The 15737-nt window shown below is 45.4% G+C and overlaps 1 protein-coding gene across 1 annotated transcript in view; it reads left to right on the top strand.

Annotated features, from left to right (window-relative positions):
* Positions 1-781: 781 nt before the first annotated feature.
* Positions 782-15737, top strand: part of LOC143932931 (uncharacterized) — a 15131-nt gene continuing 175 nt past the window's right edge. Inside the window, exons 1-4 of the mRNA XM_077455866.1 lie at positions 782-847; positions 3943-4023; positions 11269-11388; positions 14076-14219. Coding sequence (XP_077311992.1) covers positions 3963-4023; positions 11269-11388; positions 14076-14219 — 325 coding nt within the window. The 5' untranslated portion in view covers positions 782-847; positions 3943-3962. The remainder of the gene's footprint in view (positions 848-3942; positions 4024-11268; positions 11389-14075; positions 14220-15737) is intronic.

Below are 15737 nucleotides of genomic sequence, written 5' to 3'. Positions count from 1 at the left end.
GGACAGGATATTTAGCATTAGTTTCTTTTCATTTTTCATGAAAAGGTGAGCATACCCTTTAAAGAGAAAGTAAACCCTGATGAGTTTACTTCCTCTTTCATTCCCTGCAAAGATAAAGCATAATGGACTACTATGCATCGCATAGTAGTCCATTATGTGCCACTTACCTGACACAGGAGCCAGCGATGTCACCGCTGCCCCCTGTAGTCTGGCGCATCCATCTTCTCGGTGGCTGTCATTCGGCGAAGCCGCGATGACGTCACTCCCAGGCATGCGCACGGGAGCCGCCATGCGTGGCATATCGCCGTTGACGGGTGCCGCGCTCAGTGCGCCTGCGCACCACTATCTACGGCGCATGCGCCGTAGACAGCGGTGCCTGTCTTTCGGCAAATATCTCCTAAACCGTGTAGGTTTAGGAGATATTTCTTGGACCTACAGGTAAGCCTTAATCTAGGCTTACCTGTAGGTCAAAGTGTGTTGTAAGGGTTTAGAACCACTTTAAGGGCTTTCCAACAAAATTAGTTGACTCTATAGTGGCACAGTCGAATGCTTTGAATAACAATTTTTTTTGTAATTTCAAACAAATGTTCAAATGAAACTCTACTGGTGTTTGGCCAGCTTAACCATTGCTTTGAGTCTGACACTTTGTGTGTTAATCTGATCACAGATTGCTTCGTTAATAAACCTCCTGGTCCCAGTACAGTCCCAAGGGCCGGTACGCAGCTTCTGTTATTCCCTTGAGAGGAGCATTGATTGTCTTCACCACCCCAACCTGTGCTCCACCATGATAATTAGAGGGCTGCACTCTTCCTGCTAAATTCAAAGTGACTTTGATAAGCTACGCTGGGTAAGTGTGTATGATGTGCTCAGTATTAAAGGCTGTAGTTTAGATCAGGTCTATCAGCTTTAATGGCAAGTGGATGTGGAACTATAAAAATGTTAAAGTATGTAAATCTCAAACTTTTTTGAAGTCTAGATTTAGAATGTTATATTAAGAAATGTAGCTGGGGATATGGGAACACCAAAAACTCCCAAAAGGCTCACTAAAGCTACTTTCAAACTGAAGCGCCGCTAAAAAAGGCGCTAACGTGTCGGTTGTTTTTGTGGTGCTTTTCGGGCGCTAGTAGGCTTTTATTTATTTTTTTGCTCTCATCACAGGACCTTTTTAAAAAATAACATATATAAAATCTCTTGTTTTGTGGCACTTTTAGGGTTTTTTGGAAGCGCTGCCCATTCATTTCAAGGGGCAGGGGCATTTATTGGGAGCGCTATTTATTGCGCTCCAAAGATTCTGCTTGCAGGACTTTTCCTAACGTCCTGCAAGCGCACCACCCCAATGTGAAAGAACACATTGAAGCCAATAGGAGGCAGTTTTCAGGTGCTATTTCTACCGCTAATACGCCTGAAAACTGCCTCAGTGTGAAAGGGGTTTTTACACCTGTTTGGAGGGTGGTTCAAAATACAATGGGGTAGTACAATGCTTTGCAGCCATGATAAGAATCACCCCCACCCCTGTCGCATTTCGTGGGCATTACTACCACCAAACACCAACCCGTTCTAGATAATAGAACTTTGCTGCAACTGCATGTGATGAATGTGGTTGTGCTGTAGCATTTATGGCATGAAAACTGGCAGTGAGAAGGTGACATGTCGATCGAGTCACTTTTTGGAGGTACGACAGTGACCACCGTATGTGTAAACCTAGCCAAATGGACAAAAATAAATAAATCATGAAATATAGCTATGAGATCCATTCACACTACAATGGGAGTTTGTGTATGTTCAGACCACCTTAACCACCTACCCCGTCCGTTTTGATTATGCCAAATTTTTTATTTTTATTTTTTCTCTCCCACCACCCCAATGCAGCTCAATGCCTGAAATGATAGGTTCTGCTAACATGTTTTTGTGCAAGGCAATGCAACAAGCATAGTCATCTGTGCATTGTGTGTATTCTCCTACTTCTGCCGTTGCACTGCTATGCACAACAAAGGAAATTGTTATTCATCAATATTCTCTGGTACCTGTTTACATCAGCACAACATGGTACGGTGCCATTTTTGAAAAGGTGCAGGTGCCTCTTTTGGTGCAGCATGGTGCCTTTTTGACCCCCTTGGATGTCAATGGAAATGCATTTAAAAAAAAAAACACAAATGTAAGGCCCCTTTCACACTGGGGCAGTGCGGGAGCCGTTTTAGCGGTGCTATTCAGCCGCTGGTGGGGCGGTTTTAACCCCCGCTAGCGGACGAAAAAGGGTTAAAACCGCCAGCAAATCGCCGCTTGCCAGCGGTATAGCCGCGCTGCCCCATTGATTTCAATGGACAGGAGTCTTTTTAACATCCTGCAAGTGCACCGCTCCAGCGTGAAAGCCGTCAGGCTTTCACACTGGACACACAGCAGCGGCTGTTTCAGGGCGGTTTGCAGGCACTATTTTAAGTGCTGTAGCACCTGCAAAGCGCCCCAGTGTGAAAGGGGTCTAAGCAGGGCCATCTTTAAGGCAGGGCAAAAGGGGCAGCTGCCCTGGGCCCTGTCATTGTTGTGAGTATGTTGTTGTGAGCCCAGCTGCTTCATACTTGCCAACTATCCCAGTTTAAATTCCCTTGTCCCTTGAAGTTTTAGTCCCGTGCTGTGTCCCGATATCTCAGTGTGAAGTGCTGCTACTAATTCTGCCCAGCTCTGCCCTATTGTTTGTGTACAGATGACTCACCTGCAGGCCCCGTGTTTACATGTAAATAACTGGCATTCGTATGTAAATAGCAGCAGCATTACTAATAAATGGCTGCGGCCGGTGGCATTGATATGTAAATAAAGGCATTCATATGTGTATCATGCTCCCCTGCAGTGAGGAGATGATGTACTGTAACTTCTAGCAACCAATCGGTGAGCAGTATTACTATACAGTAATTTCTAGCAACCAATTAACAAGCAGAAATCATTTGCTGTAACCTCTAGCAACTAATCTTTGAGCCGTAATGTGTGCTGTAACCAGTCATTAAGCAGTAATGATATGCTGCAACCGCTGTCAACCAATCACAATTGCTGGATGATCTGATACAGTAAACAGTTATTACACAGGTTCTGTGGCTAATTAACCACTCAGTACCGGGCACTCCCCCCGCCCAAGCCAATTTTCAGTGCTGTCGCAATTTAAATGACAATTGTGCGGTCATGCTACCCTGTACCCAAACAAAATGTTTATAATTTTGTTCCCACAAATAGAGCTTTCTTTTGGTAGTATTTGATTGCCTCTTGTGTGTTGTGTTTGTTTTTTATTTATTTTTTATTTTTTTTTCTAACTAAAAACACAGAATTTTGGGGGAAAAAAAAGGTTCTTCCTGTTTGCACCGTGATCAGCTGTGATTGGCCAAAGCTGATCACGTGGTAAAGAGGCTCCGGTGGAGGCCCTTTACCGAGATCGGTGTTGTGGTGTGCCAGACTGATACACAGGACCACCGATAGCCATGCTGTGCACCCTCACGGATGCACACTGGCTCTTAGTCCCATGACATTGAGTCAAGATAAGAAAATTGGTGATTAAAGTGGTAATTAAACACTGTGCCTTATCTGCATTAAAGTGATCATCATTGTATTTGAGAGCAGCGGGAGCCAATGGCTGAGCTGCTATCAATCTATCCAATTGAGAGCTGAGAACCCCGGTCAGGGGAAGAGTGTGTCTCCGCTGGGTGAAATTCCAGGGTTCAGGCAAGTAAAACGGTGGGGGGGGGGGGGGGGGGTTCACTGGCAGGAGTTTTTTTTTTATGGTGGTCGCTAGTACCCATAGAATTGCGTTGTAAAAAAATTGGTGATGACTTTCTATAGTTCAGCATCTTATGTCATATAATACAGAATATACTGTAACCTGTGCAGTATTTTTCCTAAATAAGTAACTTGCTGTGTGTGCTTGTGCCCCCCCCCCCCCCTCCCTCCCTCTCGTGCTTACAGCCGTGGCCTATCTGAATTGAATGTCTATTTCCATTATGAGTGGTCTCCTTCTCTGCATTGTGTTCAGCATGATTACTACAGGTCAGTTCAACAAGTCTATGTAATGGATCATAAAGTTGCTTCCGTGTTCCCCGCCCCCAAACCCAGCCCCCCCCCCTTTTTTTTTTTTTTTTTCCCCCTCCGATATCTTCCTCCTGTAGTCCTTTTTAGGTCTGCTAAATGCTCTCCATCAACACAAACTATTTGTAATCCCTATGCTATTAGCATTAGTAACGTATATTATATTTACTTTTAAACTTTTTATTTATTTATTTTTTTTCCCTTCAGTTGCTTCCTGGTTAAGGCCAAAATTATGTCATACGTCCCAGGAGTTTTCATTGGCTTTATTTTATTTATTTTTCATCTGGAGAAGCTAAAGGCAGATGGATTCCAGGAAGTAAATGCTACAATCAGGGATCCTCAAACTACGGCCCTCCAGCTGTTGCGGAACTACATCTCCCCACAAGGCATTGTAAAACTCTGACATTCATTCACAGACATGACTTGGCATGATGGGAATTGTAGTTCCTGAACAACTGGAGGGCCGTAGTTTGAAGACCCCTGATCTACATGAATCAGCTGCCCTTTCTCAAGATGGCTGCAGCTAGTAATGTTAGGGGCAACCCCCAATGACAATTGTGGGTTGTCATGAGACAGAGGGGAAGTCTTCCAATGGGGACACTAGTTCAGAGGACTAGGGATTTCCTATCCTTTATCCTTCCTGGTTTTTGCTGTGGGAAGCCACCAAACGTGGCAAAGATGGCAAAAAAAAAAAAAAATCTGACAAGGGTTCTAACCCTTCCTTACTCTACCCAAAATAAAGTTTTTTGCCTAATGGTTCTAAAATGCTGCCTTAAAGCCCCCTTGGTGAAATTTTTCTTCTTCCCCCCCCCCCCAAGTAGGGCTTACCTGTAGGTAAAATGAATATCCCCTAAACGTGCACTGTTTAGGAGATATTTACCTTCATGCAGCCACTGACGTCAGCCATGCATGCGCTCTGAAGGTCCAGCTTACAGTGCCGGAACTTCAGAGCCTCTTGCCGGTGTCCTATCATATAGAGTCCCCCATCGGATAGTGTCCGCTGTGTACTGCACATGCGCAGTACACAGCACACACAGATTCCGAAAATAGCCGAAGATGAACAGCGCCTGCGCTGTGAGTCCAGGTTCTAGCCCCACCATCCAAGTGGACATAGAGTTGGAATCTAAAAGAGCCGAGCCCGAAAATTGGCGAGCGAAGCGAACCCGTGATGGGCCCTCTAATATCGGCAGCCCTGTGTCCACTTGGATGGTGGGGCTACCACCTCGACTCTCGGCGCAGGCGCCGTTCATCTTCGGAGGTTTTCCGAAGCTTCCTCTGCTTCGTGCTGCGCATGTGTAGTATGGGGCGGACAGTATCCGATGCCAGGACACTATATGGCAGAACACCGGAACCGAGGGAGACGGAGGTACAGAGTGATGTCACAGTTCTGCCCTCTGGCAGCGCCAGAGCTCGCGATCCTGGAGAGAGCTTCATTCTAGGGTGAGTATTTCATAACGTGCTAGTATGTGATGCATTAAACTAGCACATTATGCCTTTGTCTTGCAGGGTTTTTTTTTTTCCCTAGGTTTACAACCACATTAACTATGTAACTTTCTAGAGTAACTTCATTGCATTTAAAGAGACCCTGTCGCCAACTTAAAAAAAAATAACCTGGTAAAATTTTTAAGTATTTTTAAATGCTTGATTTTGGAAAAAAAAAAAAAAAATATATATATATATATATATATATATATATATATATATATATATATATATATATATATATATATATATATATATATATATATATATATATATATATATATATATATATATATATATATATATATATATATAAATTTTTCAAAACAAATTTAAACTTTAGGTATTTCCTAGCACTGCTCCTTCCAAGTCATATCCCTTGCCTCTTCTTGAAATGTCTAATTACTGTCTATGCCAGCCCAGCTCCTCCGCTCGTCCCTTTTTACCTCACCATGTTCAAGGCCTTGAAAAAAGTATTCACACCCCCTTGAAATTTTCCACATTTTGTCATGTTACAACCAAAAATTTGTATTGGTCTATCACATGAAATCCCAATAAAATAAAGTGGCACATAATTGTGCAGTGGAAGGAAAATGATTTTCTATTTTTATTTTTTTACAAATATATGAAAAGTGTGGCGTGCATATGTATTCAGCCCCTTTACTTTGATACCCCTAACTAAAATCTAGTGGAAGTAATGGACTTCAGAAATCACCTAATTAGTAAATAGAGTCCATATGTGTGTAATTTTTATCTCAGTGTGAATACAGCTGTTCTGTGAAGCCCTTTAGGGGTTAGAGAACCTTTTAGTGAACAAACAGCATCATGAAGGCCAAGGAAAACACCAGACATGTCGGGGATAAAGTTGTACAGCAGTTTAAAGCAGGGTTAAATTGTATAAAAAAATATCTGAAGCTTTGAACATCTCACGGAGCTCTGTTCAATCCATCATCCAAAAATGGAAAGAGTATGGCACAACTGCAAACCTACCAAGACATGGCCGTCCACCTAAACTGACAGACCGGGCAAGGAGATCATTAATCATAGAAACCGCCAAGAGGCCCATGGTAACTCTGGAGGAGCTTCAGAGATCCACAGCTCAGGTGGGAGAATCTATCCAGCAGGACAAATATTAAGCCTCATGCACACGAGACGCAGTTAAACGCGCGTTCAGATGCAGTTGGACAGTTTTTTCAACTGCACCTGAACTCATTCAATGTTATCCTATGTGTCCATGCACACAGTCTCGTTTTTTTCCGTTTATATGCAGTTGCGTTTAATCTCGTTTTTCCAGAAGCAAAAAAATGCGTTCAGAAACAAAAATTTCTGCGTTTCAGACGCAAAACGCGGCAAAACGCGGTAAAACGCGGCAAAACGCCGCTACCGCGTTTAGCCGCGTTTGCGTTTATATGCGTTTTTAAAGGTGACCTTTTTTTTTACATTAAAAATCTCAAAAATGATTGCAAATGATGAAAAACCATTAGAAAAATATTTTAAACAATTGCAATTGCAAGTGGACAATCCACAACTTGTGGCAAGTGACGTGGCAAGTGGACAATCCACAACTTGTGGCAAGTGACATGGCAGGTGGCAAGTGATGTGGCAAGTGGACAATCCACAACTTGTGGCAAGTGACGTGGCAGGTGAAGTGGCAAGTGACGTGGAAAGTGGACAATAGACAACTTGTGGCAGGTGACGTGGCAAGTGACCTGGCAGGTGACGCGGCAAGTGACTTGGCAGGTGACGTGGCAAGTGGAAAATCAACAACTTGTGGCAGGTGACTGGCATGTGACGTGGCAAGTGGACAATAGACAACTTGTGGCAGGTGACGTGGCAAGTGACCTGGCAGGTGACGCGGCACGTGACTTGGCAGGTGACGTGGCAAGTGGAAAATCAACAACTTGTGGCAGGTGACTGGCATGTGACGTGGCAAGTGGACAATCCATAACTTGTGGCAGGTGACGTGGCAAGTGACGTGGCAAGTGGACAATCCACTTGTGGCAGGGGACGTGGCAAGTGACGTGGCAAGTGGACAATCCACTTGTGGAAGGTGATGTGGCAAGTGACGTGGCGAGTGGACAATCCACAACTTGTGTCAGGTGACGTGGCAAGTGGACAATCCACAACTTGTGGCAGGTGATGTGGCAAGTGATGTGGCAAGTGGACAATCCACTTGTGGCAGGTGACGTGGCAGGGGACGTGGCAAGGGACGTGGCAAGTGGACAATCCACAACTTGTGGCTGGTGACGTGGCAAGTGGACAATCCACATCTTGTGGCAGGTGACGTGGAAAGTGGTGTGGCAAGTGGACAATCCACAACTTGTGGCAGGTGATGTGGCTGGTGACGTGGTAAGTGGACAATCCACAACTTGTGGCAGATGGCATGGCAGGTGACGTGGAAAGTGGACAATCCACATCTTGTGGCAAGTGACGTGGCAGGTGATGTGGCAAGTGACGTGGCAAGTGGACAATCCACAACTTGTGGCAGGTAATGTGGCAAGTGATGTGGCAGGTGATGTGACAAGTGGACAATCCACATCTTGTGGCAAGTGACGTGGCAAGTGACGTGGCAGGTGACGTGGCAAGTGACATGGCAAGTGGACAATCCACATCTCGTGGCAGGTGACGTGGCAGGTGATGTGGCAAGTGACGTGGCAGCTGACGTGGCAAGTGGACAATCCAAAACTTGTGGCAGGTGACGTGGCAAGTGATGTGGCAAGTGGACAATCCACAGCTTGTGGCAGGTGACGTGGCAGGTGACGTGGCAGGTGAAGTGGCAAGTGACGCGGCAAGTAGACAATCCACAACTTGTGGCAGGTGATGTGGCTGGTAACGTGTCAAGTGGACAATCCACAGCTTGTGGCAGGTGGCATGGCAGATGACGTGGAAAGTGGACAATCCACATCTCGTGGCAAGTGACGTGGCAGCTGACGTGGCAAGTGACGTGGCAAGTGGACAATCCAAAACTTGTGGCAGGTGACGTGGCAGGTGACGTGGCAAGTGACGTGGCAGGTGACGTGGCAAGTGATGTGGCAAGTGGACAATCCACAGCTTGTGGCAAGTGACGTGGCAAGTGGACAATCCACAACTTGTGGCAGGTGGCATGGCAGGTGACGTGGAAAGTGGACAATCCACATCTTGTGGCAAGTGACGTGGCAGGTGATGTGGCAAGTGACGTGGCAAGTGGACAATCCACAACTTGTGGCAGGTAATGTGGCAAGTGATGTGGCAGGTGATGTGACAAGTGGACAATCCACATCTTGTGGCAAGTGACGTGGCAAGTGACGTGGCAGGTGACGTGGCAAGTGACATGGCAAGTGGACAATCCACATCTCGTGGCAGGTGACGTGGCAGGTGATGTGGCAAGTGACGTGGCAGCTGACGTGGCAAGTGGACAATCCAAAACTTGTGGCAGGTGACGTGGCAAGTGATGTGGCAAGTGGACAATCCACAGCTTGTGGCAGGTGACGTGGCAGGTGACGTGGCAGGTGACGTGGCAGGTGAAGTGGCAAGTGACGCGGCAAGTAGACAATCCACAACTTGTGGCAGGTGATGTGGCAAGTGACGTGGCAAGTCACGTGGCAAGTGGACAATCCACAACTTGTGGCAGGTGATGTGGCTGGTGACGTGTCAAGTGGACAATCCACAGCTTGTGGCAGGTGGCATGGCAGATGACGTGGAAAGTGGACAATCCACATCTCGTGGCAAGTGACGTGGCAGCTGACGTGGCAAGTGACGTGGCAAGTGGACAATCCAAAACTTGTGGCAGGTGACGTGGCAAGTGACGTGGCAGGTGACGTGGCAAGTGATGTGGCAAGTGGACAATCCACAGCTTGTGGCAAGTGACGTGGCAAGTGGACAATCCACAACTTGTGGCAGGTGACGTGGCAGGTGACGTGGCAAGTGAACAATCCACAACTTGTGGCAGGTGACGTGGCAAGTGACGTGGCAGGTGATGTGGCAGGTGATGTGGCAAGTGACGCGGCAAGTAGACAATCCACAACTTGTGGCAGGTGGCATGGCAGATGACGTGGAAAGTGGACAATCCACATCTCGTGGCAAGTGACGTGGCAGGTGATGTGGCAAGTGACGTGGCAAGTGGACAATCCACAATTTGTGGCAGGTGACGTGGCAGGTGATGTGGCAAGTGGACAATCCCCAACTTGTGGCAAGTGACGTGGCAAGTGGACAATCCACAACTTGTGGCAGGTGCCGTGGCAAGTGACACGGCAAATGCAAGTGTACAACTGCTCTCTATGCTGCTGCTGCTCACTCTGATCAAAATAGCAGAAATAGTTAAAAAAAATGCTTTGTGAGCTTGGGGAGGGTCTACATGATGTTATCTTTATAAACGCGTCTAAACGCAAACGCGTCTAAACGCGTCTAAACGCGACATGCAAACGCGGCAAAACGCGCGTTTCTAAACGCGCATTTCAGCTTTTTTTTAACAGAGGTTTCATCTGCGTCTCGTGTGCATGAGGCCTTAGTCGTGCTCTCCACAAATCTGCCCTTTGTGGAGGCGTGACAAGGAGAAAGGCATTGTTGAAAGAAAGCCGTCCGAAGTCCCATTTGCAGTTTGAGAGAAGCCATGTGGAGGACACAGCAAACATGTGGAAGAAGGTGCTCTGGTCAGATGAGACCAAAAATTTAACTTTTTGGCCTAAAAGCAAAACTCTATGTGTGGTGGAAAACTAACACTACACATCACCCTGAACACACTATCCCCACTGTGAAACGTGGTGGTGGCAGCATCATGTTGTGGGGATGCTTTTCTTCAGCAGGGACAGCTGGTCAGAGTTAATGGGAAGATGGATGGAGCCGAATACAGGGCGATCTTAGAAGAAAACCTTTTTAGAGTCTGCAAAAGACTTGAGACTGGGGCGAAGGTTCACCTTCCAGCAGGAAAACGACCCTAAACATACAGCCAGAGCTACAATGGAATGGTTTAGATCAAAGCATATTCCTGTGTTAGAATGGCCCAATCGAAGTCCAGACCTAAATCCAATTGAGAATCTGTGGCAACACTTGAATTGCTGTTTGCAGATGCTCTCCGTCCAAGCTATTTTACAAAGAAGAATAGGCAAAAATTTCACTCTCTAGACGTGCAAAGCTGGTAGAGACGTCCCCAAAAAGACTTGCAGCTTTAATTGCAGAGTAAGGTGGTTTTATAAAGTATTGATTCAGGGGGGTTGAATACAAATTTTTCACATATTTTTATTTGTAAAACATTTTGAAAACCATTTATTATTTTCCTTCTACTTCACAATTATGTGCCACTTTGTGTTCTATAGCATAAAATACATTTTACATTTTGGTTGTACCATGACACAATGTGGAAAATTTTCATGGGGTATGAATACTTTTTCAAGGCGCTGTAACATTGTATGGAGCTACTGGTGGAAGACTAAAGAGGGAATGCTGAGAAATGTCACTTGAGTGACAGCTCTGAGTCTGCTGGAGCTTCTGACCTCACATCCAAGATTACATCGTCCATCAGTCTTGATGGGTTTTGGATGTCCACTCAATGCAAGTTTTTGCAGGTAAAATACATTACATGCACATAGCCTTATGGAAATATTAATTGATGGCATAAATAGTTTGGTAAATAGTCTCTTTAAACTATTGTTGCCCCGTCATTGACAAGGTTGTAAGAGAAGATAAATTGCTACTTGACACTACGTAACATAAATAACTCTTCTGGAGTTCTCTGCTTGTCTCTTCTAGGACTCTCTCTGCTCTGTGTCCACTGTTCAAATAGAGTCAATGCAAGTTGTACAGGATTGTTGAAAAACTGCTCTCAAGACGAGCGCTGTGTATCCACAATGAAGCAAACTATCTTTGTTGGTAAGGGTCATACTTTATATAATTTATTTTATTTTTATTTTTTTTGGGGGGCGGGGGGGGGTTATATGCACGTTTAGTAGCATATTGTCCTAGACCGGACAAGATGTGACAACTACGACTTGTGGTCATAGATCACAGACTTGGATGTGACGACTACGACTTATGGTTATAGACGTGGCTGTGACAAGTATAATTTATGGTCATGATCAAAGACCAGATGTGGATATGATTACCGTATATACTCGAGTATAAGCCGAGATTTTCAGCCTCTTTTTTGAGGCTGAAAGTGCCCCCTCGGCTTATACTCGAGTCGCCGCTGTCTGACTGCTCGATCAGCGTATCGAGCAGACAGACGGCGGACATTAATTTTCAAAAGCCGCGCCTCCTTCTCCGCCTCCGCCTGTGATAGGCGGAACACTGAATTTCCCAGCAGTCAGTGTTCCGCCTATCACGGACATCCGCTCATTCTCATACTACGGACGAGTATGAGAGGATGTCTGTGATAGGCGGAACACAGGCTGCTGGGAAATTGAGTGTTCCGCCTATCACAGGCGGAGGCGGAATTTTGAATTGTAGAATGGCCGCCGAGAAGAGCGGCGATCCATCGGCACGGGACGGAGGAGGCACGGCACGGCACGGGACGGAGGAGACACTGGACGGAGGAGACACTGGACGGAGGAGGCACGGCACGGGGGAGGCACGGCACGGGACGGAGGAGGCACGGCACGGGACGGAGGAGGCTCGGGACGACGGCGGCTCGGGACGGAGGCTTGGGACACAGGTAGGCTGGACACACACACACACACACACACACACACACACACACACACACACACACACACACACACACACACACACACACACACACACACACACACACACACACACACACACACACACACACACACACACACACACACACACACACACACACACACATGGATGGATGGATACACACACACACACACACACACACACACACACACACACACACGGATGGATGGATACACACACACACACACACACAGGGATGGATGGATACACACACAGGGATGGATGGACGGACACACACACAGGGATGGACGGACACACAGGGATGGACAGCCATGTCTCACCCTCGGCTTATACACGAGTCAATAAGTTTTCCAGTTTTTTGGGGGTAAATTGGGGGCCTCGGCTTATACTCGGGTCGGCCTATACTCGAGTATATACGGTACTACGACTTATGGTCATAGATCAGACGTGGATGTGGCAACTACCACTTGTAGTCAAAGTTTAAAGACAAGACATGGACATGACAACTCTGACAAATGGCCACAGATAAACAGGTACAAGTTATGTAGGAGGATTTGTTTCATCTGTGTATCACCTAAGGCCAGACTGTCCTGCATTGAAAAGCCTTTTGGAATAGACCTGTGCAGACTAGAATATTTCGTTTCGTTTTTTCGTTTTCGTCCGTAAATTTTATTTATTTAGTTACTCCCGAAATTTGTTTTTATTTATTTCGTTTTTCGTGCAAAAATTGCATTCGTCCGAAAATCCACATGAATTGCGGTCGAATCTGTCTTGGAAGGCTTATGGTATCTGTCGAATGGATAAAGAAGATTCGATGGAGCTGCTAAACTATATAGCCTATAGGCGGAGCATTCGATTGCCGAAATGTACGATTGCAGTGTCGTATAGTTGCGACGATCCCGTCGAATATTATTATAAACGTGCAACGATCCCGTCGAATATTATTATAAACGTGCAACGATCCCGTCGAATATTATCATTTTTTTTTTTTTATTTACTTCCCCCACCCAATTCCAGTATCGTTTCTCATTGTCGATTCTGTTCTCTCTATGTCGAATATTTACTCTCTGTCGAAGCTTTTCTATATAATAGGACTAATAGAGGTAAACGAAACTTAGGCACATTCGACCACAGGTTCAATAGACATATGGAGTCACGTCGAATCTCCTATTCTATATCGAACGGTCACTTCGAATCTCCTATTCTATATCGAACTGTTGTAACAACGAAAACGAAAAAAAGCATTTATTTATGTCGGATCTTTCGTTTTTCGGAATCTGCACTTTCGTTATCGTTTGTCAAAACGAAAATACCTGAAATTCGGACGAAAATGCATTCGGACGAAAACGAATGCACATGTCTATTTTGGAATAGACATTCCTTCATTCTGGGTAGTGGACCTTCAGTTGGTAATGTGTTAAGGTGAGCTTCTGGCCAAGAAGTGTGATGCAATATGGTGAAGAGTCACCTACCGTACTTGTTGTAGAGATAATCTCATCTAAGATCTGGGGCAGATCCAGAGTCGGCATGAAGTAAACCATCAACCAATTAGAGAACCCCCCCCCCCCCCCCCCCCTGTAGAGTCAGATCGAAAATATTGGTACATTTGTAGCACTCAGATTGCAAAATCCCAAGCGTGCTTGCTCCCCATTAGTTCCAGGGTGTAATGAACAGCTCAATAGGACATTCCTCTCTCCACTAGAGAAAAGGAAGAGTTGTGTCCCTTCTCTGAAATTGTATTTTATATATTTTCATCATAAAATTTGTATTATTCCTACGACTGCATGCTTTGTGTTCCAAATAAAATTACCTACTAACCGGTCTCTAGGAGGAGAGAGGAACGTGAGAGTTGTCTCTCCTCTAAACCACTTTTTTTTTTTTCTTTATTTCAGGAGGTATGAGGACTCGGTTATTCGAGAGAGGCTGTGGCCCAGTAGATCAATGCAATTCTTCAAGCAGTCTTTCAAGTATGGTCAGCATATATCACCGTAGGACATGCTGCAGTACAAACTCCTGCATGCCGGTCCTACCAGTATGTGAGTTTACAAGACCTAACGGGAAAACCAAAGTCATGTTGCATCCTCTTCATAGATTGACTTGAGATCTGGCCCCTTATGCCGCGTACACACGGGCAGATTGTATGGCATACTTGGTCCGTCGAAACACATTTCAGCGGACAGTCCGCTCGTGTGTGGGCTTCAGCTGACTTTTTCAGCGTGCAGTCCGGAGTACTAAGTATTTTGTTTTTTTCGAAATTCTGTCCGTCGTACTTTGGTTTCAGCGGACAATACGGTCGTCGGTATGCTAGTTCGACGGACTAAGAATGGTGCATGCCCAGAAAGGATTTACACGGCGGAAGGGTGCTTTGCTGTGTCTTGGACTTCCTATTTCTAGTCCCGTCGTACGCGCTGTACACGTCATCACGCAAGCTTTCGACGGACTGTTTGTGTATCCGTGTGTGGTCAAGTCCGTTCAGTGGAAAGTACGACGGACTGTCTGTCGGATTGTATGACGGACTAAGTACGCCATACAATCCGCTCGTGTGTGCGCGGCATTAGAGTTAGAAGGGGAATCCTAAGCAAAACAGGATTTGGGCTGTCTTTCGCATGTGCTTTCTGGTTAGGTCTGTATGGTTTTTCAAATGAACCTGATCTGAAGCTCCTTGCAGCTTTATGAACAAGTTGATGTAAATGGATTTGTTGTGCATTATATTGATCTCTTCCAAGTTGATCCAGGTCTGGAAGGATTGCGTCGTCCTCTTCCATTTTTCCAGACCTGATGTGTGATCAGAGGTGATTCATTTACATCCAACAACCCATAGAACAATCGCAGGTCCACCATAATCTAAATGGGCACGCATCACACAACTGACATCTTCCCATTTTCACTCCTGCTTTTAGCAGGGGATCTGCTCGGTGTGAAAGGACCCTTATTGTAAAGATAACTGCCCATCTGAATATCTGTTAAACCATTTTGTTCTTGAATGCACTGCAAGGCACAAAAGCAAATTGTGTTTGTGGCCTTCTATAACATTAAAGTGTTTTGTAACCAAAGTACAAAAATGTAATGTCCTCTTTCACTTGAATCACTTGAATCTGTCAGTAACACACTTCCTGTCCCTGGATAATGCTCACCCACTGTACTCAGAGGAGTAGGGTTGTTGTCCCAGAACATGAAGTGTTAGGACTACAGTTCAGCTCTCCACTCCTCACCACCTCCACATAGCTTTATCCCCAGTTTACAGCCAAGTCAATGACTCAGGAAGAGAAATAAAAATGTAGCGCTAGTGGTTAAACAGTACTAGTATACTGTAAAGTACGTACATATCATGTGCTCAAAACAAATAATTAGTGACATAAAATACCAAAAATGGCCATCAACATAAATGGGCAAAATACAAACAAGTCCGTGAAAGGAAATGTGAAAACTGGAAATGAATCCAGAAAAGAGTCAGTCCCAATATTGGGGACAATTTGGGGTGGGGGGGGAGGGGAATACACTGGTGTTGGGACAAAGGCCATGTTGGGGTTTTAATTTTTACACTTATTTTTTTT

The sequence above is a fragment of the Lithobates pipiens genome, unplaced genomic scaffold (assembly GCF_037356315.1).
Source record: "Lithobates pipiens isolate NorthernLeopardFrog02 unplaced genomic scaffold, aLitPip1_a1.2 Scaffold_27, whole genome shotgun sequence".
Lineage (NCBI taxonomy): Eukaryota > Metazoa > Chordata > Amphibia > Anura > Ranidae > Lithobates > Lithobates pipiens.
Note: the sequence above shows the minus strand (reverse complement) of the source record. Positions and strands in the feature narration are given on the sequence as shown.